This window comes from Loxodonta africana, chromosome 18, assembly GCF_030014295.1.
Source record: "Loxodonta africana isolate mLoxAfr1 chromosome 18, mLoxAfr1.hap2, whole genome shotgun sequence".
In the NCBI taxonomy this organism is placed as follows: Eukaryota; Metazoa; Chordata; class Mammalia; order Proboscidea; family Elephantidae; genus Loxodonta; species Loxodonta africana.
This window is the reverse complement of record NC_087359.1, coordinates 28,187,391-28,212,100: the sequence shown is the minus strand read 5'-3', so window position 1 is coordinate 28,212,100 and position 24,710 is coordinate 28,187,391. Positions and strand designations below refer to the sequence as shown.

At 50.7% G+C, this 24,710-nt stretch overlaps 2 protein-coding genes across 3 annotated transcripts; both read right to left on the bottom strand.

The window, feature by feature from the left end:
- Positions 1–8,027: 8,027 nt before the first annotated feature.
- Positions 8,028–11,004, bottom strand: LOC100662962 (somatotropin-like). The gene is made up of 4 exons (XM_010594575.3): positions 9,203–11,004; positions 8,871–8,987; positions 8,586–8,747; positions 8,028–8,337 (listed from the first exon to the last, which is right to left on the bottom strand). The coding sequence occupies exons 1-4, from the start codon at positions 9,584–9,586 to the stop codon at positions 8,137–8,139; spliced, it is 864 nt and encodes a 287-aa protein (XP_010592877.2). The 5' UTR covers positions 9,587–11,004; the 3' UTR covers positions 8,028–8,136.
- An 8,553-nt stretch (positions 11,005–19,557) lies between these two features.
- CD79B (CD79b molecule) lies at positions 19,558–23,661 on the bottom strand. Of its 2 annotated transcripts, none has more exons than XM_003414330.3 (6): positions 23,514–23,661; positions 22,877–22,927; positions 21,191–21,493; positions 20,767–20,885; positions 20,358–20,399; positions 19,558–20,239 (listed from the first exon to the last, which is right to left on the bottom strand). In XM_003414330.3, the coding sequence occupies exons 1-6, from the start codon at positions 23,578–23,580 to the stop codon at positions 20,141–20,143; spliced, it is 681 nt and encodes a 226-aa protein (XP_003414378.1). In that variant the 5' UTR covers positions 23,581–23,661; the 3' UTR covers positions 19,558–20,140. The 2 variants fall into 2 exon arrangements, with proteins under 2 accessions (XP_003414378.1, XP_010592878.1); XM_010594576.3 differs by having other exon boundaries at positions 19,568–20,239; positions 22,877–22,930; positions 23,514–23,660.
- Between the last annotated feature and the right edge of the window lie 1,049 nt (positions 23,662–24,710).

Below are 24,710 nucleotides of genomic sequence, written 5' to 3'. Positions count from 1 at the left end.
GTGAGTCCACATTGGACTTGTTGTCTTATCTGTACAGGCTCTTTGGGTAGAGTTCCAATGTTTATGCTCCCTTTCCATAAAGAGGAAACCCTGGTGGTGTAGTGGTTAAGTGCTATACCTGCTAACCAAAAGGTCAGCAGTTTGAATCCACCAGGCGCTCCTTGGAAACTCTATGGGGCGGTTCTACTCTATCCTATAGGGTTGCTATGAATCAGAATCGACTTGACGGCAATGGGTTTGGTTTTTTTTTTTTTTTTTTTTGGTTTTTCCGTAAAGAAGTAACATTTTCATCTGTCTGCAAACTGTTTCTTTTAAGCTTCAAGAAGAATCCTCTTGTGACAATGTTCACCATATGATTTTATGACCCAGCTTCCTTCTCTGTTCCTTGGGAAGAGTATATTCACTGTAGAGAAGGCATGAGGAACCATTCAATCAGATCCTTTTCCCCAAATCAGTCTTATCTGGGTTTCTGAAATGTTGGATATGGTAAAAATAGAAGTTATTTTATGATACCTGAATGTATTTCTCTTCTGCGTCATTGCTGTGAGCTTTTTATTAAAACAAGTTCCTAAAAAAAGTTGCTTTTTGGAGCTTTTTGAGTACCATTTCTAAGAAAAGAGTACCAACTTGATGGCATAAACAACCTGCCCAGTGTAGGTGGTGCATTAGCTCTGGACGGCAGCTTATTTGGAGATTCAGTGACCCATGCTCAACCCGCCCTCAGAAGTACGGTCCAGACTTCCAAATAGATGCCCACAGCCTTCCAGATTACAGATACTAGCTAGAAAGAAAACACAGCATCAGTTACCAAAGAGAGATTCTCCCATTCTTGCTAGCACCTCCCCTGAATCTGGGGTTATGGATTAGATTTACAAAAAAAAAAAAAGAAATAACACTTTGGTTTCAACAATTCAACACGTGCTAGGCAATGGGGATAGAATGGTGAACAGAACACCATCCCTACCGTTCAGGAGTTTATAGTAGGGAAGCTAGAGCAAGTGAACAGGAAATTACAATTGCAGGTTAACTCTTATGGTTGGGAAAGCATAGGCTGTTAAAGGAACAACTAACTCGGGGATCAAGGAAAGCTTCCTAGAAGAGACATTATCTAAGGTGAGACTGGCGGTATCCTCCTAAATGACCTCCTCAACCTCAGATTTTCCACTAAAGAAAGGACCGCTGCAGGGGAAGGTAAAATCTATTGCCGTTGAATTGATTCGAACCCATAGTGACCATAGACCTATAGGGTCACTCTGGGTTGGAATCGACTCGATGGCAACAGGTTTTTTTGGTTTTTGGGGGGCGAAGTGGTTAAGCCCTCAGCTGCTAACCGAAAGATCAGTGGTTCAAACCCACCAGCCGCTCCACGGGAGAAAGAGGTGGCAGTCTGCTTCCGTAAAGATTAAAAACCAAACCAAGCCTGTTGCCATCGGGTCAATTTAGACTCATAGTGACGAAGCAGTTCTTCTCTATCATATAGGGTTGCTATGAGCTAGAACCGAGTAGATGGCAATGGGTTTGGTTTTATAGTAGCCACTGCTCTCGTGTGAGTGTTAAGACAAATTATTCACTTTTTCAAAATGAGCACTTAGGGAAGTTAGGGACCAGGTTTAAGAGAGATGAGTATAGAGCAGCCCAGTGCAAGAACCTCCAGCCCTTTCAGCGCCTTGGGGTCAGCTCCATCAGGTCTCCTGGCAAACCCCACCTCATGGCCCCAGGACAAGAATCCAAAGAAGGAGGGAAGAGGAGGGTCGGGTCATTCAGACTTCCTCACTCCAGCAGGGAGAGCCTGGATGCTTAGCTGTCTGCTGTCTTTCCTCCTCACTGCCACATGGGGCCGCTGTTGACAGATTATCCTACAAAGCCTGTCAAACCTTGTAGCTCTGCAGACTCAGGTTCCCCTGGCAGGCTGCTGTGGATCGTTGAGGGAAGATGATCCACTATCTTAGGGCTTGGTTGAGCTGAGGGTGACAATTTGCTCGGGTTACCAGGGTTACAGCTAGTGGAGCTCTGTACTTTGGGTTAGCTGTGTCACAAGGCTCTTCAAAATTGGGCTAGACACTTCCCTTCGCAGACTTGGAAATTGTTCTCTTTCCCTTCCCAGAGATCCACACAACCAGGGCTCTGGCAGCTCCTCCTTGTCAGTTCTTAAAGCACAAAGGGTCTCATTACATCTCTTTCCCAATATAATACAGCTGGTCTCTGCCCATCCTTATAAAGGGTAGCTGCCTTCATTGTCTTCAGGAGGCTCTGCACCCTAACAAGTTTTCATGATACCCATTCTCTGATCAGCAAAGCAACCAGTTCACACTTCACTGCAGCTTCCCTGATTAATCTCCGGTGGAGAGATTTACCTTTAATACTCTAAAAGTTTATCCTTGGAAGGATGATCAAGGTGACTTTCTGGTATCTCTCCAGAGCCAAGAAAACACAAGTTACATATTCAGTGGGAAAAGCCACAGATTTTCTCTGTCCGGCATTGCATGTCTCCCCCAGGTTGCTGCTGGTTCAGAATCTCTTCTGAAACGAAATAAACTCTATCTCAAAAGCTTTAGTTCAGACATTAAATATTCAGTGCGGCTTCCTACTACAGGGATCATAGTATTTACCTTCCAAAAACCAAAACCAAACCCACTGCCATCGAGTTGATTCTGACTCATAACAATGCTATAGGACAGAATAGAACTGTCCCCATGGGATATCCAAGGCTGTAATGTTTATGGGATGGAAGCCCTGGTGGTGTAGTGGTTAACTGCTAACTGAAAGGTCAGCAGTTCGAATCTACCAGGCACTCCTTGGAAACCCTATGGGGCAGTTCTACTCTGTCTTATAGGGTTGCTATGAGTTGGAATCAAGTCGATGGCAACGGATTTGGTTTGGGTTTTTTTTAATCTTTTCGGGAGCGGACTGCCACATCTTTCTCCCTTGGAGCAGCTGGCAGGTTTGAACTGCCAACCTTTCAGTTAGCAGCTGAGCGCTTTAACCACTGTATCACCAGGGCTCTTTCCAGTATTTGCCTTAAAGAGTTATTCAGTAATCAGAAATAAATGACATAGTACTTGTGGAACACCAGCATGGTGTTGTATGTATGTATTCATAAGTGGTAGTTTTATTATTACATTAATAATGCTGGTGGTAATCGTAACTATAATCATAATAAGCCCAAAAGCGAGAGTCAGAAATCCCTGGCAACCATTGAGAACCATCAAAAGTTGTATACCACACAGGCTTTCCCATTATGTTCTCTCTTTGACCTTTTCTTCCTCCTTCCTTCCTCTACTTTCTCCCCACTCTTTTGTTCCCTAGGATTTAGGACTACTAGTAGGGCTATCAAAAAGCCCTGGTGATGCAATGTTTAAGCACTTGGCTACTGTCGTAGATTGAATTGTGTCCCCAAAAATATGTGTCAACTTGGCTAGGCCATGATTCCCAGTATTGTGTGAGTGTCCACCATTTTGTCATCTGATGTGATTTTCCTATGTGTTAAAATCCTACTTCTATAATGTTAAGGAGGCAGAATTAGGGGCAGTTATGTTAATGAGGCAGTAATCTATAGGATTAGATTGTATTTTGAGTCAATCTCTTTTAAGATATAAAAGAGAGAACTGAGCAGGGAGATAAGGGGATCTCATACCACCAAGAAAGAAGCACCGGGAGCATAGCTCTTCCTTTGGACCTGGGGTCCATGTGCTGAGAACCTCCTTGACCAGGGAAAGACTGATGACAAGAACCTTCTGCCAGAGCCGACAGAGAGAGAAAGCCTTCCCCTGGAGCTGGCGCCCTGAATTCGGACTTCTAGCCTCTTAGACTGTGACAGAATAAATTTCTCTTTGTTAAAGCCATCCACTTGTGGCATTTCTGTTATAGCAGCCCTAGATAACCAAGATAGCTGCTAACTGAAAGCACAGTGGTTCAAACCCACCAGCAGCTCTTTGGGAGAAACACCTGGCGATTTGCTTCCATAAAGATTCCAGCATCCAGCTCAGGGGTTTCGGGCTACAGGACTATCAGCACTAGAACTGGGAAAATCTCAGGCACACCAGGATGAAGTAGTAACCCTAAGACTGGTTTCACTCACTGTATTTCTCAGCCATGCTGGGGCCCTTCTAAATTAAAGAATTGAAGAAGCTGCAAGGCCAGGTGTAATGTTGGCTTGGTCCAAAAGTCCAGACCCTGTAATTCTGAGGAGGACTTGTGAAGAAAGGGGAGTGTCACTTCTGTTCTCAGATGTGTACAAAGGGTCAAAACTCACTGTGTGTGTTTCAGCAGTGCCCATGGGAGAATTCAGAAGTGGCCATTTTAGGTGAAGTTTAAGATGACATGGGGTTGGAAAACCGTTAAACCACTAGTCAAGGATTATGAGCTCTTCTTTGTGGGAGTCTCACTAATCTTACCCTCAGGAAGAGTTTTATCAGAAAATAGTTTTTAATGATTGGTTAAAATTAGAAGCAGTGAGGGCCACAATTGGCCCAGGTCTTTACCTCCTTCTTAACAATTCAATGGAAACCCCGGTGGCATAGTGGTTAAGGGCTATGACTGCTAACCAAAAAGGTTGGCAGTTCAAATTCACCAGGTGCTCTTTGGAAGCCCTATGGGGCAGTTCTACTCTGTCCTATAGGGTCACTATGAGTTGGAATAGACTCCATGGCAACAGGTTTGGTTTTGGTTTTAGCAATTCAGTATGGATGGACAAGTGTATCTCATCTTTGTGGTCCCCAACTGGGTGCTTCTTATTCTTGTTTACACATTAGAACACCCACGGAGCTTTTAAAAATACAACCAGTCCTCCTCCCAGACCAATTAAAATTTGAATCTCAGGGTCTGGAGGCTTGGATAGATTGTTTAGAAAGCACCCCAGGCATTTCCGACACACAGCGGGTGTCGGTCTACTGCCTAATTGGAGAGCTGAAAGGCAGAATCCAAAACCAAAAACCAAACCCGCTGCCATGAAGTTGATTCCCACTCATAGCAACCCTGTAGGACGGAGTAGAACTGCCCGTAGTTTCCCCATAGACTGTCACATCTTTCGCCTGTGGAGGGGCTGGAGGGTTTGAACCGTCAACTTTTCCATTTAGCAGCCGAATGCTTAACCACTGCAGCCGAGCACTTCACGACCACACTTTGAAGGTTCCTAAAAGAATAACAGTTGCCAAATCAGAGTTTGGGGTAGAGGGCCATTAAGGGCTTTTTAAATTCTAAAATTTTGCAAAATTGACTAGCATCTTTGCAATTCTTCCACAGCAGTGGTCACATTGATTCTTCGCTACCTCAGTGGAGCTGAGTAGACACTGGCTGAAGTGTGACACCTTCTGCAGTCTATTGCTGTCATGACAACCACACTTTAGAAACATCGACAGTGGCCACAGGGTGTCCCCGGGTGGTGCAAAAGTTAGTGGTTCGGCTGCTAACTGAAAGGTTGGAGGTTCAAGTCCACTCAGAGCACCCTGGGAGAAAGGCCTGGCGATTTACTTCTGAAAAATCAGCCATTAAAAACCTTATGGATTGCAGTTCTACTCTGCCACATATGGGGTCGCCATGAGTCGGAATCAACTTGGCAGCATCTGGTGCTGGCAGTGGCCTGACCTTGTGATTACTCTGCCACGTGCATTCAACAAATACTTATTAAGATGGCTCACGGTTCCTTTTCAAACACTTACTCAAGGCAAGAGGTAATTCTATTTGGGTTCATTACATCAGCCTCTAAAGACCATGAGATTTCTAACTAATTCTAAGGCCAAATGAAGGATGTTAGAGGGAGCTCTGATTTCAGCGTAAGAAATACTTTTCTGAAACCAGAGTGGTCTAATAATAGAATGAGCTGACTCGCAGAGTAGCGATTCCCTTGGTGCTGCTGCTTCTCACGGAGCAGTCGGCATACCATCTGCTGGGATGTATAGAATAAGATTCCTAACTTAGGAGGACTCAAGATGATCCATAAAGCCCTTCTGACTCCAAAATTCCACGATTCCGAAGACAATCAAAAGAATAATGTAAGGGAGGGAGAGGAGCTGCTTCTGAGCTAAGAAATGAAACCCTAGTGTTCTGATTGCTCCAACTTTCAAACACTCCCCGAGGCTTTATTTTTTGTACAAATCCAAAAATGAGTACAGGTGAGTCCTTTTTTAAAGAGAATCCATTACAGCATATCAAAACCTGAACATCTCAAGATTAATTACAGGGTTGATTATTTGCATTATGAAGGGATTATTGACTTTTGAAGCGTTACTTTGTGCATCTAAGTATTGAGTTACAGGTCACTAGCCACTTAGTCGAAGGAGCCCTGGTGGTGCAATGATTAAGTGGTCAGCTGCTAATCAAAAGGTCAGTGGTTCGAACCCACCAAGTGGCTCCTTGGGAGAAAGACCTAGTGATCTGCTGCTTTTGTAGAGATTACAGCCTGGGAAACCCTATGGGGCAGTCCTACTCTATCGCAGGGGGTTGCTATGAGTCAAAATAGACTTGAGGGCACACAACAGCCACTTAGCCAAAGGGTTTGGGAGACTAAGCACTTACCTATAAAGGGTTAACCTTCAAAGGGTATTTGGAAATAAAAAAGAAATATCTGAGATACCATTAGACAGGTAGAATATGATTTCTAAATAAGTGTTTAAACATTTTATCAGAAAATATTAAACATCCAAAATTCAAAGTCAAAATAGCTACGATTTCTTTTTTTAATTAATATTTTATTATTTATTTAAGCCACAATTTCTTGACTGCTGTAAAGGGTGAAGCAGTTCAGAAACATCATTTTGTTTCATCCTCATATGAGCCCTCTAAGGAGATAATAACATATCTCCATTTTACAGATGAGTAAACTGGGTCTCCGGATGGCAAGTAATTTGCTCATAAGCTCCAAAGTAAAGTCCAAGGTTTTCTGATTCTTTCCTTTATGCCAAGTTGTCTCAATCCACTGTCTCAAACTACTGTCTCAATCATCTTAGAACAAAATTCCTCACTGACAGTTTGAAGACCAGACATGTTTGGGCTAACCAGTGTTTGTGCACAGAATGTTTTCAATATGCTTTAGTTGCCAATGTTTAAAAATTACATTTCACATAGAAGTCTGGATGTCCCGTCTGTCTCAAAGAGTCAGAAAGTCTGGCAGCTCTACCCTGAGTTCCTGAATGGCAACAAGGTGGGGCAGGCTGCCCAGAGCTGGAGACTCAGTTCTTGCAATTGTCCTGGTCCACACCCTCCGTGGTGTGTCCCTTCCAAGGAGGCTGAGTGTCTGTTGCGATTATTCCCATCCCACCAGCACTCATTACTTATGGAGGTATCTATCCGGTACCTGTTGGCCCTGAACTTGCAACTCTTCCCCTTCCCTTGCCCCAGCTCGATCCAAAACACTCTAGTTCTGTTCTCCCCAAACCCATTTTTGCAATTCTTCCCAGGTGGTGTAAAGATTAAAGCACTCAGCTGCTAACTGAAAGGCTGGAAGTTCACGTCAACCTTGAGGTGCCTTGGAAGAAAGTCCTGGCAATCTACTTCAGCCAAATCAGCTATTGAAAACCCTATGGAGCACAGTTCTAATCGGACACACATGGGGTCACCCTCAGTTGGAATCGACTCCATGCTACTGGTTTTCCTACTTTTCAAGAGTAGTTTGGTTTAATGTGTATTCACCTGAAAATTTTTGCCCAAGAGTCATTCTATGATTGTTTTCTCACAGTTTTACAGGCATAGGTTGAGGCATTTTGCTTCTGCTTGTAATAGCCTGTCTTACTTTCATTTCTTCCCCCTCTTGGGGGGCCTAGGTTTGGTGTTGCTGGTGCTGGTTGGGGAGGGAGAAAGGGCTTCAAGTACTTTGTGGGGGTGGCCCTGAACTATGACTAACCAGCAAGGTGGGACCCTGTCCTTGGGGGTGGACTTAATGTGCAATAGATAGGAGTGAACCCGTCAGCTTCTTCGTTCTGGCCCAGGAAGAGCTGGGTCAACTATATTTCAGCTGCCTGGTTTCCTTCTGGTGCCTTCCCAACCCGCCCCTCACCCTGTACTGCCACCCCCATTACAGAATGACACCCGCTCAGACAATACGATGCAACTTTATTTTATTAGGAAAAGGGCGGGGGACATGAGGAGGGGCACTCTTCAGGGTACAGGGGTGTCTGGGGACGGGTAATAGATGCCCAGCAGCTAGAAGGCACAGCTGCTTTCCACAAAGCGGCGACACTTCATGACCCGCAGGTACGTCTCTGCCTTGTGCAGGTCCTTCTTGAAGCAGGACAGTAGCCCGTAGTTCTTGAGCAGTGCATCATCACTGCGCATGTTTGTGTCAAACTTGTCGTAGGTTTGCTTGAGGACCTGCCCAGGGCGGGGGCTGCCATCTTCCAGCTCCTGCCAAAAGGAGAGGAGAGTAGGAGAGACATTGGGGGGCTGGCTCCTCCCTCCCCCACCCAGCCTCCTCCCCTTTCCCAGGCTTAGGGAAAAGGCATGGGGGGTCCAAACAAAGGAATGAGGAATTAGATGGGTCAAGATCAGACTGCTAGGAGGCCAGAGTGACTTCCCTCGTCTGCCCCAGTTAGGCCCCCTACCCTGAGCTAAGCCAGTGGGCACCCAGGGCTGGTGACCCACAGTCCCCTCACCCGCATCAGGGCCTGGATGCCTTCCTCCAGGTCCTTCAGCTTCTCGTAGACACGGTCCGAGGTGCCGAACACCAGGCTGTTGGTGAAGACCCTGCTGAGGAACTGCACTGGCCCGAGCCACGACTGGATGAGCAGCAGGGAGAAGCGCAGCAGCTCCACGTCCTGCGGGCAGAGGGCCGGGCAGTGGGTGTGGGGGTGCGGAGGGCACCCTGGCCGCCTCAGGCCTCGGGTGAGGCGGGGACACGAGGGAGGAGGGGGGACTTTTCAGAAAGGGTGGGCACTCACGGATCTCTGCTGGGCCTCATCCTTGCCTGTGGGGGCTGGGATGGTCTCCGAGAAGCAGAAGGCAGCCTGAGCATTCTGGATGGAGTACCTCTGGCCCTCAGGGATGTAGGCGCGCTCCTAGGGAAAGAGGCCCACCCAGGTCCAAGCTGGGGTGCAGTGCTCATCACTACTTTGTGAACCCCCTTGGTTGTGCTCATCTGACATTTCCACTTGGATGTTTAATAAACCCTGAACTTGTCAGTTTTCTCCCAGTACATGGTGGGCAGGGATTCACCCCTTCCTATCTACCCTCCTCCCCGCGCCCAGCGCCTAGGCCTCCCTCCGAGGCTTACAAACTCCTTGTAGGTGTCAGCGGCAAGCTGGTGCAGGTGCTGGGCCCGGAGCACGGCATTGGCAAACAGGCTGGACAAGGGCATGGCGGGGAAGGCGTCCGCCTCCGGAGGCCAGGGCTGGCAGAGCAGGGTGAAGGCCAGGAGCAGGGAGGTCCGGGAGCCTAGAGAGGGACACAAGGGCCAGGGAGGGCTGGAGGGCAAGAGGCGAGGTACCATGCCATCTCTCCCCCTTCCCCAGGAGATTTTCTGTTCTCCTCCTCTACCCCCCAGGGATGGAGAACATTTAAAACTTGGCCAAAAGTCTGGGCGGAGATGCCTGTGCTCACATCCAGAAGCCCCAAACCCCAGAGTTAGTGCCCCCATCCTATCCGCAAGGCCCACCATCTCCCTCAGTACACCCCAAGCCCAAAGGGATTTTCGGGGCACTCACCTGCAGCCATCGCAGCTGGGTTAGCTGTTTGGGGAGCTGGGTCCTGGGATCGTGGAATCAGTCCCTCATGGGCCCTTTTTATACCCTGGCCCCTTCTCTCTCTGCCCCTGCCCCCAGCTGTTTTCTCTATACATTTATGTATGGGGCCATGGAAGGCCCTGTGCTAATGGCTGATGGATAATTTAGAACCTCCTCCCACTCGTCCTGTTCCAGCTCCTCTCCTGGGCAGAGGCGTAGTGAGGGAGGGGGATAGAGGGGGGCACTTGGCCCCTGGGTACAAGTCCAAGTCCAAGGGGGCTCCAGACGAGGTGTGGAATGACATTCTCAGGCGTCACAAATATGAAAGGCGCCTGACTGAGGCAGTTGGACAAGAGGGGCGGACAGTGTTTCTGCTGATGCATTGCTGCTATCAACATCTATCCATCTTGAAATTGGGGGGGCGCAACTTAGGAGATTGCCCCTGGGTGGTCGTTACCCTCACTACACCCCCCGCTCCTGGGGTCAGGTCCCCTGGGCTTGTCATCTTCCCCTCCCCACTGTCACCAGTCCTGTGAGGCTTCCGCACTCACGCTCTCAGCTTGAAAGGACCACCCAATCTGTCCCTGTTTTAAGGGGAGGGGTAGAAAGGAGTAATAACTGACTGAGTCCAAGGCAATGTAGGGTTGTCTGCCATGGGGAGGAGGGCCCAGCCTGGTCCACCAAAGGGAGGCTGTGTTAAAATGGCTGTTCCTTGGGAGCAGACCCTTTCCCCCCTCTCCATCCCTTCCCTTCTGCCTGCACTACTCCCCTCCACCTGACAGAGAGAATGTGTGTATTGGGAAAGGGGGACAAGAGCAGACTCAGCTTTGGCCTCTGGCCTCGGTTCTCCCACCATCCCACTGCCTGGTCCGGAGTGGGGCAGCTGGATGAAGTGTTGATACTGACCATTAGAGGGCACTATACTCACTTACACACTTCCCTACTTACCCATTGTCATTCAGTGGATTCTGACTCATAGTGAGCCTATAGGACACAGTAGAACTGCTCCATAGGGTTTCCAAGGCTGTAATCTTTACGGAAGCAGACTGTCACATCTTTGTCCCACAGAGTGGCTGGTGAGTTTGAACTGCTGACCTTTCAGTTAGCAGTCGAGCACTTAACCACTGTGCCACCAGGAGCCCTTAGAGGCACTAACCCCACACAATTGTCCTTCCTCCCCTCCCCCGCTTCCCCAGGTCAGTGAGGCAAAGGACCAACATTTTGAGAAATTACCCCAGCTCCTTGGACCTGCCACAGAGATGCAAACCAAGACTCAGAAATCCTGGGAACCATAAGGGCCTCTTCATACAGCCCTGTCACTGTTACAGAATCTCAATGTTGGAAGAGCTCTTGAGGTCCTGAGCCTCTTGCCCAGTGTTGGAACTCAGGGTACAGCACCCTGAAAGGTGCTTGATCCAGTCATTGAAGTCGCCTCTTCTTCCTACTCTTCATGTTTATATCAAGCTTATCCAGTTGCAAAGAGCTTGCCTACCATTCTCACATTTGACCATCACGATCATCCAGTGAAGGAGATAATATTATCAGCTCATTTTACAGAGGAAGAGACCAAAGTTCAGAGAGGCTGACTTGCATGAGCTATCTCAGCCCAGCAGATCTCCAAAGGCTTGTTGTTCTTTTTACGCCCTGTTACATCATCCAAAGCCCTTTCTCCAAAGTAGGCGGCTCTCGGTTGTTTTAGCTGAATACAGGAGTCCTGCCCCTGATCACAAGGGTGCCTTTGTCCTCCCATAAGGGGCAGATGGTTTTCCCTCATTTCTCAAGTGAGAGTGGCCCATAAACATGTCGGAGCGCACAGGGCAGAGCAAGGTGAGACCAAGGAAAGCTGGGACTGTTCCCTTTCAGCATCCTGGTCCCAGAGTTGGGCTATTTCAACATCAGGATATCACCAGCATCAAAATGCCCCCAGGGATAAGAGCAGGAAAGAACACACTCCCCTGTGTTTAAACAGTCTACCCCTTGAGGTGAAGAACATTTAGCACTTGACCCTGTGGGAAAACAAACGAGCAAACTCTTCTAGAGGCTGCTGGTTATAGTGCTGGCCAGTAATATTAAAAAGTTACACACCTGTGGCCCTGAGTGCTTGGGGCTTACCACCTCCCCCTTTTTGGGCCAGGAGATAGAGCCCCCCTTTTTCCCATTATTCCTGAATCATTGTCCTACTGGTGGCCCTGATTCATTATCTGCTGGGAGGGTGCTGGGACCTCTGGGAGCTGTTCTCCAGACCAGATTGTGGGGGGACCAAGGAGGACTGTCATCAAAGATATAGGCTGTGAGGAAGGTAAGGCCACATGGAAGACAATGGTACCCCTATCCTCTCCTTCTTCTGTCTCTACCAAAGAGGACCCAGGCAGGAAGTGGAGGAGGGTCCCTGAGTCCTTCTACCTGGGTGAAGGGGCACTGTTGCGGAGTTTTCCCCACCATGACAGAGGCTTTTAGCTAAGGTTGGGGGCTTGTGTGTGGACTCTGAACACAGTAAAACCCTTCCCTAGGAGTGAGGACAGCAGGAGCCAGAGTTGGGAACATCTGGATGGCCACATGAGGCAGACATGAGTGAGGTATGCTGAGGATCCCCACCAGGCAGGTTACAGGTGGGATCAGCCGGGTGGGGAGTGGGTGCCTCCTCTCACCACACCCACTTCTACTGACCCCAGAACTAGATTGGTCCAGAGGATTCTGTGGACATCTGAGGATACACCTTTACAAAAGACCCTTACAGAAGGCTACCATGGCAACCACCAGAACCAAAGAGGGAGGAACTGAAGGATACGTGTGTGTAGGGTGGAAGCTGGTGCTCCTTTTGCTCAGCTTGGACTTTTTAAGGACCTTTATTGATGGAGATCACATACATAACTCGTTGCTAGTAGAAGATAAACTTTGAATTAGACTCGGGATTTTCTCTCTAGTGCTAGGAAGTCGCCCACTCTTGTGGCACCACCTGGGGCCAAATTCCTGTCTACTCCAGGTTCAGAGACTGCCAACAACAGCCTCTGAGTGGCAGTGGGGAGAGGCTGTGATTAGCATCTCTGATGTCAGTTTCAAAGGGCTCGGGATGAATTCCTCAATCATCTTGGATTCTTTAAAGAACATTCCCTAAATAGTTTGGGATCCATGCATTTCTCTCCATGTGCTTGGAAGTCCTTCGCATTTTTAGACTTGATCATCTCTGGGGTTCTCTGGACCTGCAGGGGAGGGTTATGGATGTGCTCTTGGTCCTAAAGTAGCCTTTAGGTTCGAATCCTTGGAGCTTGGGACAATCTCATTTATTAGAGCCATACTCACCCTGGTCTTAGGGACAGTCTCAGAGGGCGAGATGGTAGGCTTTCTCACTCACCTTGTGGTCCTCTGAGGCCCATGCTTCTTGCCTCTAGCTGTGTCCTTCTTCCTTGAGGTCAGAGGCTGGCATTCCACGTGGGACACACTCCACCTCCACTTTGTTTCCAACATCCTTTACATGTGTCTAAGCAGCACCAAGTTGGAAATCCTGGTGGAGTAGTGGTTAAGTACTACGGCTGCTAACCAAAGGGTCGGCAGTTCAAATCCACCAGGCACTCCTTGGAAACTCTGTGGGGCAGTTCTACTCTGTCCTATAGGGTCGCTATGAGTCGGAATTGACTCGATGGCACTGGGGCTACTGGGTAAGCACCAAGCTGATCACTCAGTACACTGGGTCAAGGTCTTCAGAGAATGTTATGTGGGGATTCCCACAGGCTTTTGCAGAGGTGGTAAGGAAGGAAATGATTTCTGAGTGTTCACTATGTGCCAGGCACTATACTGGGTCATAGGGGGCATGACCCCATTTCACAGCTGAAGGCACTGAAGTTCAAAGAGATGAAGTCACTTGCCCAAAGTCTACCAGGTAAGTGATGGCTACCCCAGGCCCATAGTCTTTCCACCACGGCGCCAAGCTCCTTAGAACCCTTGTCTAGTGAAGACAGCGGTGCTTCTGGGGCAGACAGAACTTTCCTCCATGCAAAGCTAGTGGGGCAGGGCTCAAGTCCTTGTGCAGAAGATGTTCAATCAAGGCGGGGAGATTGTACACAAGGAACTTCAGCCCCAGAATGAGGTGTCCACAGACAGGGTTTATGAGGTTTAGAAAAGGGTTGAAAAAACAACCCAATGCACTGATCAGTGAACCAAGCCACACCATCCTTCCCATTTGTATTGCACGTTTCACTGTTCATCGTGTTTTCACTTCCTCTATCTCATTGGACCCCTGAGTTTGCCACATGATGTGGTCAGAGGGTTTAGGCATGAAGGAAAGGGCTTGGAGGGCCAGAGGTGAGACACATCTGTGGATTGCTGGGAGCGTTGTTTACACTGGTTGAGGATCTCTGAACAATCCGGAAGTACGTTACAATCTACACAACTTGGTATGCTGAGTAATTTCCAGTTTGGGGATTATCCCCAGGGAGAGAGTCCCACTGAAAAAGAATAAGTATCCAGGTGTTTCCAGCAGCTGCGGGAAGTCTGAGGTACTTTCCTGATATTGTCAACAGGGAATAACCTCTCCCTTTCTCTTTACCTTGGTGGCATGGTGGTTAAGGTGGTTAAGAGCTTGGCTGCTGACCAGGTCCACCGTTTGAATCCACCAGCTGCTCCTTGGAAACCCTATGGGGTAGTTCTACTCTGTCCTATAGGGTCGCTGTGAGTCAGAATCGACTTTTGGTTTATCCCTTTGTTATGGATTGAATTGTGGCTCCCAAAATACCTGTTGTAAATCCTAACCTGTATGCCTGTGGCTATAATCTCATTTGGGGATGGGTTGTCTTTGTTATGTTAATAAGGCAGGGTCAGTATAGGGTGTGTCTTGAGTCAATCGCTCTTGAGATATAAAAAGAGATTAAAACAAGCTAGCAGAAGAGACATGCCAAGCCACATGAAGATCGCCCAGGAGCAGAAGGTCAAAGAGACAAGGACCTTGCTCCAGAGCTGACAGAGACAGAACTTCTTCCCCTACAACCAGCACCCTGAATTAGGACTTCTAGCCTCCTAAACTGTGAGAAAATAAATTTCAATTTGTTAAAGCCACTCACTTGCGGTGTTTCTGTTATAGTAGCACTGGATAACTAAGACATCCTGGATGGAGCAGACTGTTAATGCGCTCAGCTGTTAATCAGTCAAAAGGTTGGAGGTTCAAGTACACCCCAGAGTTGCCTTGGAAGAAAGGCCTGGTGATCTACTTCTGAAAAAGCAGCCACTGAAAACCCTACGGAGCACAGTTCTACTCTGACACACGTGGGGTCACAATGAGTTGAAATTGACTCGATGGCATGTGGTCTGTTTATGGTTATTTGTGGAAGCTCACTGAGGCTGGATTCATGCCTTTCATCTACTCATTCATTCATTCACTCATTTTCTTATTCACAAATTAACTTATTCGACAAGTAGCTATTGCCCCATATCCTATTAGACTTTGTACCAGACGGAGAGCATACCAAGATCAATGGAAGACATGATCCCCTCACTTCTGCAGCTTACAGTCTACTGGGAGGGAGATGACAGCAAGCAAATGAATATATAATAGTAAAGTATGCAGTGGTGCAAGGGTTAAGCACTCGGCTCCTAACCGAAAGGTTGGCGATTTGAACCCCCCCAGCGACTCTGCGGGAGAGAGACCTGGCGGTCCGCTTCCACAAAAATCACAGCCAAGAAACCCGTATGGGGCAGTTCTACTCTGTCACATGCGGGGTTGCAGTGAATCGGAACCTACTCGCCAGCACCAGCAACAGCAGCATACGCAGTAATTTCAAATTGTGAAACTGCCATGAAGGAAACAACTAAGCTACAGATGTGGATGAATAACCTGGGGAGCGGGGAACCGGCTACTGCCGTAGTCCCAGCCCAGGAACTCAACGTGTGTCTGCTGGGTGGATTGGGTGAACGGAAAGCCAACATAAGGAAAGAACTGAAATACCCAAGTCGCCCGGAATCACAGGTCATGTTGTGTCCTGATGGCCTCCCACTGTTGTTGTTAGGTGCTGCTGAGTCGGTTCCAACTCATAAAAAACACAAATACCAAACCCACTGCCATTGAGTCAATTCCGACTCATAGCAACCCTATAGCCTACGCCACCAGAGTTTCCAATGACGAGCCCAACTCATAGCGACCATATACATGATAGAATGAAACACTGCCTAGTTGTGCACCATCCTTACAACCATTGCTATGTTTGAGCTCATTGTTGCAGCCACTGTGTCAATCCATCTCGTTGAGGGTCTTTTTTTTCACTGACCCTCTACCTTACCAAGCATGATGGATAGGTATTTTAAAATAACGAGTATACTGAGATCATCTTTAAGCCTTAAACCAAAAACATCACCTGAGGTTTTCTTAAAACCAAACAATAGTTTAGCTTAACTAGTAAAGAATGTCCGCCTTGAGCATTGTGCCCTTTCAAGAACTATCTATACGGGATCAAAGGATTAGATGGGAAATTTGTAACACAGTGAGTTTATGTTAATGGGAGAGGAACACCTCAGAAAAGGAGGATGAGAATGGTTGCACATTCCAAGAATGTAATCAGTGTCACTGAATTGTACATGTAGAAACTGTTGAAATGGTGTATATTCTCAACAGCAACAAAAATAAAATAAATTATTAAAAAAGAAGTACAGAAACTTGCAATGCATGGCAATATGTACATGAAAAGAGTTACAGTAAAACCTGCGAAAGACAGAACCTCTGTAAGGCGGAAACCTATTCGAGAAGGAAAACTCAAATACTTTCCACTAAATAGACAGCGGTAGAAAAGTGGTAAGACTGCACCCTGTCAAAGCTGGAAAACTTGTGACACCAGAAAACCAAGGCAGTCCCATTGAGTTCTGGCTCTCACAGCTTCCATTATATACGAAAAAAGTAGAACAAGCAGTGTGCATGGGCTGATTCTGAGTGCGCACACACATTCTGATCCAATTCAGGACATGCACGACCTGGCCAGGAGTGGGACCTCAAGGGCAGTCCGCCACATGGAGAAAGTGGTGAGTCTCCGACAAAAATATCATTTTTAAAAATTGCATTAAGGTCGGTCTAAACGTGTTTTTGACAAACTACAGTCTGATTGAATTCAGGATTTAATGCTCATTAAGCTTTGTTCTCGGTAGTCACCCATGTTTCCAAATAAAGGTTCATTGGGGCGGGGAGACGCAGCTGGGGTGTCCCAAGAGGAAGGTTTGTTGTTGTTTGCAACTGCGTCAACCGCAAAACCCAAGCATGCTAGACTCAGGAGTAGGTTGGAGACCTGGACACCCCGGGAATGCCACAGATGCAGGCTCTGGATCCAGCTGTTGAGGTGGAGTAAAGAGAGCTGAGCGGTTATGGACGGAAGGAGGGACTCCCAGACACCACGTTCCGAGATGACCTTTGGAGATCAGCTCAGAAGACCAGGCCAGGCCAGTCCCCTGCTAAGGGACAAACACTACCTGCCTGTGACACCAAACAGCAGCAGCTTTTTATGTTTTGTTTTATTTTTCTCTCACCTCTCATTTTTCTGGAAAAACACTCAAACCCTTGGGTCAGATCACCCCAGCCCTAGCAGCACCTGCAGCCAGCAGGCCGGAAGTCAAGCTAGAATGGAGGAGGAAACAGCCTGTGCTTAAACCATTCCCCCGGGGGGCCTGGCTGGATTCCCCCAGTGGGCAGGGGCCTCGGGACTGCAGTGGGATGGGGGCGGGTTGGGGGGTGGGGGGGCGTGGCTGGAGAGTGGTCCCAGGGCTGGGCTCCTGGAAGGGCCTGTTAGGAGGGGTGGTGCCCCCAAGGCTTTGGAACTTGTGAGCGATGGGAAAAGCAAACCTCTTCAAAACACCAATCTTCAAGGTAGCCAAAACAGTCCCAGGATTCCCTCCTTCCTCCTCCTCCTCTTCCTCTTATCTTCCTCCTCCTTTCTCCCTCTTTTTTCTCTTCATCCTCCTTCTCTAGTTCAAAGCCTTATTGCTGCAAAGCCCTTCAAGAGAGGCAGCTGTGATGTAGTGGGATTAATGCTGGGTTTGAAGTCAGAAGATCTGTGTGTGAGTTTGGGCCAGTCATGGTGGCCTCCCTGAGCCTCCGTTTTCCTCATCTCTAAAGTGAGGTTAATGCTACCCCTTCCAGGGTTTTGCTGGGAGTTAGGCAAGATAATGTAAAGGAATATGGAAGTGCTCAATCCATTTTTATTGGCATTGAAGAGGTACTCGATAATATTTGTTGTGCCCAGTAAAAGCACTTTGTTCATGTTCTGTGTCCTGATTGTAGTGGTAATTATAGAAATCTATACGTGTGCTAAAATTCATAGAATTCTACATCAAAAGAAAAAGTAATTTTACTATATGATATAAAAAAAAAAAAAATCTGGTTCTACTCCCTAACCTCAGACAGGTTTTACGACTCGCATTTTACAGATAAGGCAACTGAGGCCCGAGACATTCATCACCTCACCATCCTCACCCAGCTTTGTTTCCAGTGCCTCAGCTCAGTCTGGGGCCAATGGCCTATGAGACAGACATGATGACACCCACAGATCAAGGCCCTAGAACTGCAAAATGGACCTGGGGGGCTTCTACATTCTGAGTCCCTGAAATCACGTGTCCTTTGGGGGAGTATGATAGAAGGAGGCAGGCCTAGCTGTTCAAATTATTTTCTGTCCATAGATACTTCAAAGTGTTAGAGAGACCTAGTTATTCAAAGATATTAATAAAAGAGTCTTTCGGTAAAGCCAAGACCTCCCCCCACCCAGGGCAGCCCAAATAAGGGGAGACCCTGCTGGGGGGAGAAGTGAAGACTCCCCCCACCCACCCCAAGCTCCCCCCGCCCCGGCCGCCCAGGGCCCCCAGTGGAGGTAGGAGGACAGAATTAGCGCCACTATGCAAAGCAGCAGGAGAGGAAGGGCTCCAGCTCAGTGGAGGCAGATGCCAAAACAAGCCGGTTCCCTCTGGCAGCCCCGCCGGGGATGCAGCGTGGGCACGCCTGAATGAGGGAGGGATCACTCTGAAACCCCACAGCTGGGGGCCTTGCCCACCTGCCCAACACTACCTGTCAGGGGAAGTCTGGTTAAAGGTGGCTTAGGGAATCCAGAGCATGAACAGCAGAAAGGCGTTTCGGGGTCCCCCCAAAGGGCAGCGGGAAGTGGAGGCAGCCTGGCTTCAAGCGGGTTTTATACAGAGGCTAATTGCATTTGTGCTCCCAGCTGTGAGCTGCTCCCAGCAACTCCCACAGCTGGCTGGCTGGGGCCAGAATTTGTAGGGCCCTAGGGATCATTAGTGGGGGCTCTGGGGCCCTAGGGGGCCTCCAATGTGATGCTGGGAAAGTCTGAAGGGGTTACCTGACTAAGGAGCCTCCAAACTTCACCCCTACAAAGGCTCCCTCTTTAGGATAATCTCTCTCTTGCAGGGCTCAGGATCACACTTAAGAAAAAAAAAAAAAAAACTCCCAGGCTTGGTGGGGGTTGAGGGTGGGATATGGGGTAGAGGCAGGGAAGCCCTCACCCTCAGGGCGCTTCCAGTTTAATTCGAGAGCCAAGGCCAGCATGTGGGGAGTGGTGAGCACCACAGGAGGAAGAAGCTAAGCCAGGGTGACAGGGGCCGGTCTAAATAGGGCTTGGGCAGGTACTGGGGCACTTTAGGAGGGCTTCCTGTAGGCAGAGGGCCTTGAAGGACAGCAGGATTGGGATAGGCAATGGAAGGTGGGGGCGGGGAAGACCCTCCAAGCTGTAGGGAACAGGACTTGATTGATGCTTGCAGGTTAAATGGACACAGGGTGAGGGCATCCTGCTGAGCGGGTAGGCTGGTCAAATCATCCTTTCTCTAGTTGCTCTAGGCGCATCTAAGGGGACGAAACGGATGTGACCATGGGACCCAGCTAAGTCTTCAGAGAGGAGCTGTGGATGGGCCCAGAGGAGGGCCACTAGCCCTTAGCAGTCACCCTCTCCCTCATCCCTTCGGGCCCGTGGTTCTCACATTCACACACTCCCCTCCACCTCATAGCCATAAGATGTCACAACTCTGCATGTGGTTTCTCAAGACACACTGTTTATTCCATGGGAGAATGGGCTCGAGCAAGACCTAGGATCCCCTAGGTGGGAGGGGGTGGGAGACAAGGACTTAGCGCTCAGTGGCCCATCTGGGGCCGAGTTGGGGGTCATGGCCCTTGCCAGGCTCCTCAGGGAGCTGGCCTGCTCTGAGTTCATTTGCAGGTTCCAGACAAGTCTCTGCCTTCCCCATCCCAAACGTGAGGGTGGAACCCACATAGCACCCCCAGAAATCTGGCAGTCTATGCTGAGAGCATCTGCTCCAAATCACTGCCCTGTGGTCCTTCCAGTCCAGGCCCTTCCGGGACAGTTGAGGATCAGGGGTTGGAGTGGGAGGCAGCTCTGGCAGGCCAGCTTTGGAGGCTGATGGGGGGGGTCCAGGGAATGGGACGGCTGGAAGCCAGACAGGTCTGAGGAAGTCAACGGTGGGCCCAGGAGGCTGTGCCCAGGAGTTTGGGGAGGGCCAGGCCCTCACTCCTGGCCAGGGTGCTCACCCACTGACCACTTCACTTCTCCTGTCCGCAGAGTCACTATATCCTCGTAGGTGGCCGTCTGGTCAATGTTCAGGCCCTGGAGACATGGGATGGAGTTCAGATGTTGGCCACACACCTGACCACACCAACAGGAGATGACCACTGACCACTGAGCCACACAGAGCCTGGGTCGGTCCTTGAAACCTGCTCCTTACCTCATAGGTGTGATCTTCTTCCATTCCAGCCTTACTGTCATCCTGTTGGGGGCAGAATGGGGTGGGGGTCAGAGACTTAGCCTCCCCCAATCCTGTATGCTGCTAGGCCAGGCCCAGAGAGGGCCAGGGAGATAGATGGGCCAGGGTTGAGGGGTTAGAGGTCAGGGGTCAGGGTGAGGTGCACAAATTCGGCAAGAACAGAGATCATGCTGAGTTCACTACAAATGCAGCCTGGCGTGGTGCCCATTTGTTGAAAGAATGAATGAGTGCACAGGCAGCTGAATGAATGAATGCACAATTGAGTAGGTGATAAATGGGTAGGCTCCGGGGCTGGGCAGTGACAGGGCTGGGGCGATGAGAGCCTGTGACCTCCTCCCTGGCCCCCATGGTGCCCCAGGCCTGTGGTCACCTTGTCCAGCAGCAGGAAGATGGGCACGATGATGAAGAGGATGATGAGCAGGGTCTGGATCATGATGATACCGTCTTTCAGGGTGTTCCGTCTCTTTAACTGGGCCAAGGAGCTGAACCCTGGGGGAGGCGAGGGGCCAGGGAGGTGAGGCCAGAGTGGAGGCCTAGGGGGTCTCTGCCCTTCAGGTCTGCAGTGGAGGTGAGCTGGTGCAACCCTCAGGACCTGCTTCTCAGCGTCTCTCCTGGGGGCTCTGAGGGCCATGGCCACCTCCACAGTGTGACCCCTCCCACTGGGGGGCCCCGGGGACAGGCAGGGCAGGCTGGGCTGGGGTGTGGAGGGTGGATGATAGATAAATAGCCCATGGTGCCAGCCAGCTGCTTCTGTTCCCCTCACAGGTTGAAGGACAGGTTGGCCCATGACCCACCCATGACCCGAAGCTCGGTGCCGCAGCCCCTAACTGCGGGCTCGTTGGGGCATTCCCAATGGCAGTAGTAGATGCCGTTGTCCTCAAACTGGATGTCTCGGATGGTGAGGGTGAAGACGGAGCTGTTCTTCTGCAGAATGTGGTTCTGACCCTGGTGCAGCTCCTGGAGCTCCTGGTCCTTCTCTCGTTTCCGGAACCATCTCACAGTGCCTTTGCCATCTGTGTAGCATTTCACCTCCACCAGGGAGCCCCGTTTCCGGGCCACAAAACGTGGGTTCTGCCAGACTTTGGAGCAAGCCCTTCCTGTGGACACCAAGGCCAGGCTCAAAATCTTGCTCAGCGTCCTCCTGATTGTTGGCCCAGATCTCAGCCCCCTCCTGGGTGCACTGACTCCCAGCTCAGCCCCGTCTCTGTCCTTCCTTTTCAGATACAGGGTGTGGGGACAGGCAGGAGGCAAAGCAATGTGGGGAACTGAGCCACGTGAGAGGCCACAGGCCAAACCACCAACCCACCCCTTCCTGACACCCCCTACCTATTTAATTTTCCTTTAGAAGGGCTCTTGGACCATCCCACTCCTTTCCATTCTCCCCACAGCAGCCGGCTCTAGGCCTCACCCCCAGGGCATGGGGCGGGCCACAGGACACCCTTCAGGCCTCACCCCAAAGCCCCAGGGAGCCACAGGACAGCCTCCAGACATCATCCCCATGGCATGGGGCCCACAAGACAGCCTCCAGGCCTCACCCCTAGGGCATGGGACCCATAGGACAGTCTTCAGGTCTCACCTTCAGAGCATGGGGCCCATAGGACAGCCTCCAGGCCTCACCCCCAGTGCATGGGGCCCACAGGACAGCCTCCAAGCCTCACCCCCAGTGCATGAGGCCCAGAGGCAGCCTCCAGGTCTCACCCTCAGAGCATGGGGCCCACAGGACAGCCTCCAGGCCTCACCCCCAGGGCATGGGGGTCCACAGGACAGCCTCTGACAGCTCTGTGCCTCCCCCTCTCCCCCCTCGCTCTCCTCCAGAAGGCCTTACCTGGCGCCTCCTCCTGCCAGTCCCTGCTCTGAAATTCTCAGCGCCCCCCTCCTGCCAGTGGATAAAGGCCAACCCCCTGGCCTGGCAGTCGAGGCCCTCCACAATCTACTCCCTGCCTGCCGTGCTGCCATTATCTTCCTTTCCTCTCCTGCATGGCGTGCTCCACCTTTTGTTCCATGAACCCTCTTTGTCAGCTTGGAATGTCCTTCCCACTTCTGTAACTTGCTCTAGGCTGCCCCCTCCCACCTTCTCTGAGAAGCCTCCCTCTGCCTCTGCCCTAGGGAGCCCCCTCTGGAATCCTTATGCCCCTCACATGGCAAACCCCACCTCTAAGTTTTCTGGCTCTTTTTGAGGCTGAGCCCAACTCCCCCACCAGACAAACCCAAGCCTGACTCTTTGGTCAGGGAATTCCCTCTGGTTCCTTGCTCTGGGGTTTAGCCCCTCCATCTCTGGGACTGAGTGCTGTGTCTAATGAGGGTGACAGCTGGCCAGGGGCAGAGACAAGAGGGAGAGGGTGACCCTAAGAAGACTGGGGCTGGACGTTCTGGGTGGTGAGACCCAGGTAAGGCCAGAACAAAAGGCAGCCATGGGACAGTCCACGGGACAGTGACCAACGCTGGACACAGACATACAAGGAATGAGTGAGGTGGCCAACCTGAGGAATCCGGGTACACATCCTCTGTTTTGGCTGTGGGCACCATTTCACCTGCTGGGGAGAAAGGAGGAAGTGGGAGGGGCCAGGTAGGCTCCCCCCTCAAGTTGTTGCCCCACCCCTGCACACTCTCCACATTCCCAGACCCACTTCCTCCTTCCAGGGCAGTAGCTTCCTGATCCCTCAGCCCTCCCTGGACTGCGTACTGTGGAGATAGGAGTGGAGGCACCAGGAGACCTGCCTCCCGCTCCCTCTTCCTGTGACCAGCAGGGTGGCCTTGAGTAGGTTCTTTGACGAGAGAGGAGGGAAGCCACAGCAGAAGGGCTCTCCATCTTCCAGATGAGGATACCCTTTCTAGAACAAGCCTCTCCCCTCCCTCCGTAGTGCACACTCCAGGGACCGCTCCTCTCCTCGGCTTTCCCTTTCTCCGCAGGGCGTACACCCTGGGCCTAACTCTTCTGTGGCCATAATCCTGAACCTGAGTCGTCCTGCAGGCAGGAGACCCCTGAGCCTGGCAAGATGGCTGGTACTGCAGCCCCAGGCCCCAGGGCAGTCAGAGGGAGGCAGGAGGCAGAAAGCGGAGAGAGCACGGGGCAGATCCAGCACAGACCGGCAGACCTCATTGCATCATAGCGCGTACCTGAAAGCAGCAGCAGCAGCAGCACCAGCCAGTTGCTGGGCACGGGGGGCAGCACCAGCCCAGCCATGGTCACTGCTCTATCCCGACCCCGGCCCCGTGACTACGTCCGAGGCTCTTGGGGGGAAACGTGTAACTGCCTGGCTGTAACCCGTTCCCTCCCTGCCTCTCTCCACCAGGCCCCTTCCTGCCATGCAAATCGGGACCCAGGGGAGGCACCCGCTCTCCGGGGGCTGGAGGAGGGCGGGCTCTCTTCTCAGCTGGGCCACTAAGGCTTGAAGGTCACCTGGCTTGGGCACCGCAACTGGAGTCCAAGTGGGTGCCCCTAGGATGGAAACTGTGAAGGCAGCCTGTGCTTCCCCCTCAAGGCTCCCCATGCTGGTGCTGGTCATCTCCTGAGGCTCAGACCCATCCGTCCTGTAGTCTACATGCCTCTGGAAGACTTTCAAGTCCCTCATTTATTCCTACACACAGCCCAGGGCCTGGCACTTAGCTAAATGCACATGCGCCAATGAATGAAGACAAGGCAAGGGCAGCCCCTCCTGTCCTGGACCAGCCCACACTGTTTGGGAGGAGGAGCATTGAGGAAGGACCACTAAAGAAGGGCCATGATGGCGTGGGGGAGTGGGTAGTCACGGAGCCAGGCCAGGCAACAAGAGGGGCCCAGAGCAGAGCCTCTTGGCTACGGTGCAGGTGGCCATGTTGGGAGTTGATGGAGGGAGCCAGGGAGGTTCTTGAGCAAGAGCAGGGCGAGTGTAGCAGCCACTTGTGAGACGATTTGGTCCAGGACACCCCCCACTCCCTGCTTCCTTGTGCTGGGGGAGAGAGTTGGCTGGGGCCTGCCAAATGGGATGGACCCTGGTGAAGACGTCTTAGAGAAAACCCACACTCAGCAATCTGGGGGTTTCTTCAGAGTCCTTAACTGCCAGGCTCCAAGATCTCTGAAGCACTGTCCACAGCTCCGGGAGGTCTTGGGCAGAAGACAGGAGGCTAGCGTGGGGGAGCCCTCACGTTCAGAAATAAAAGACCACTGGATTTATCCTGCCAGTCAGAGGGGAGGGGGAGTGGGTGGAGCCCTTGCGTTCAAGAGCTCCTCCAAGCTTGACTTTGTGCTCCTGGCCCCCAGTCAGACACAACCCTTGCCCCTTGGTGGATGCCCTTGTGCAGGGCACAGTCTACACAACCTCACGTGGCAAACCC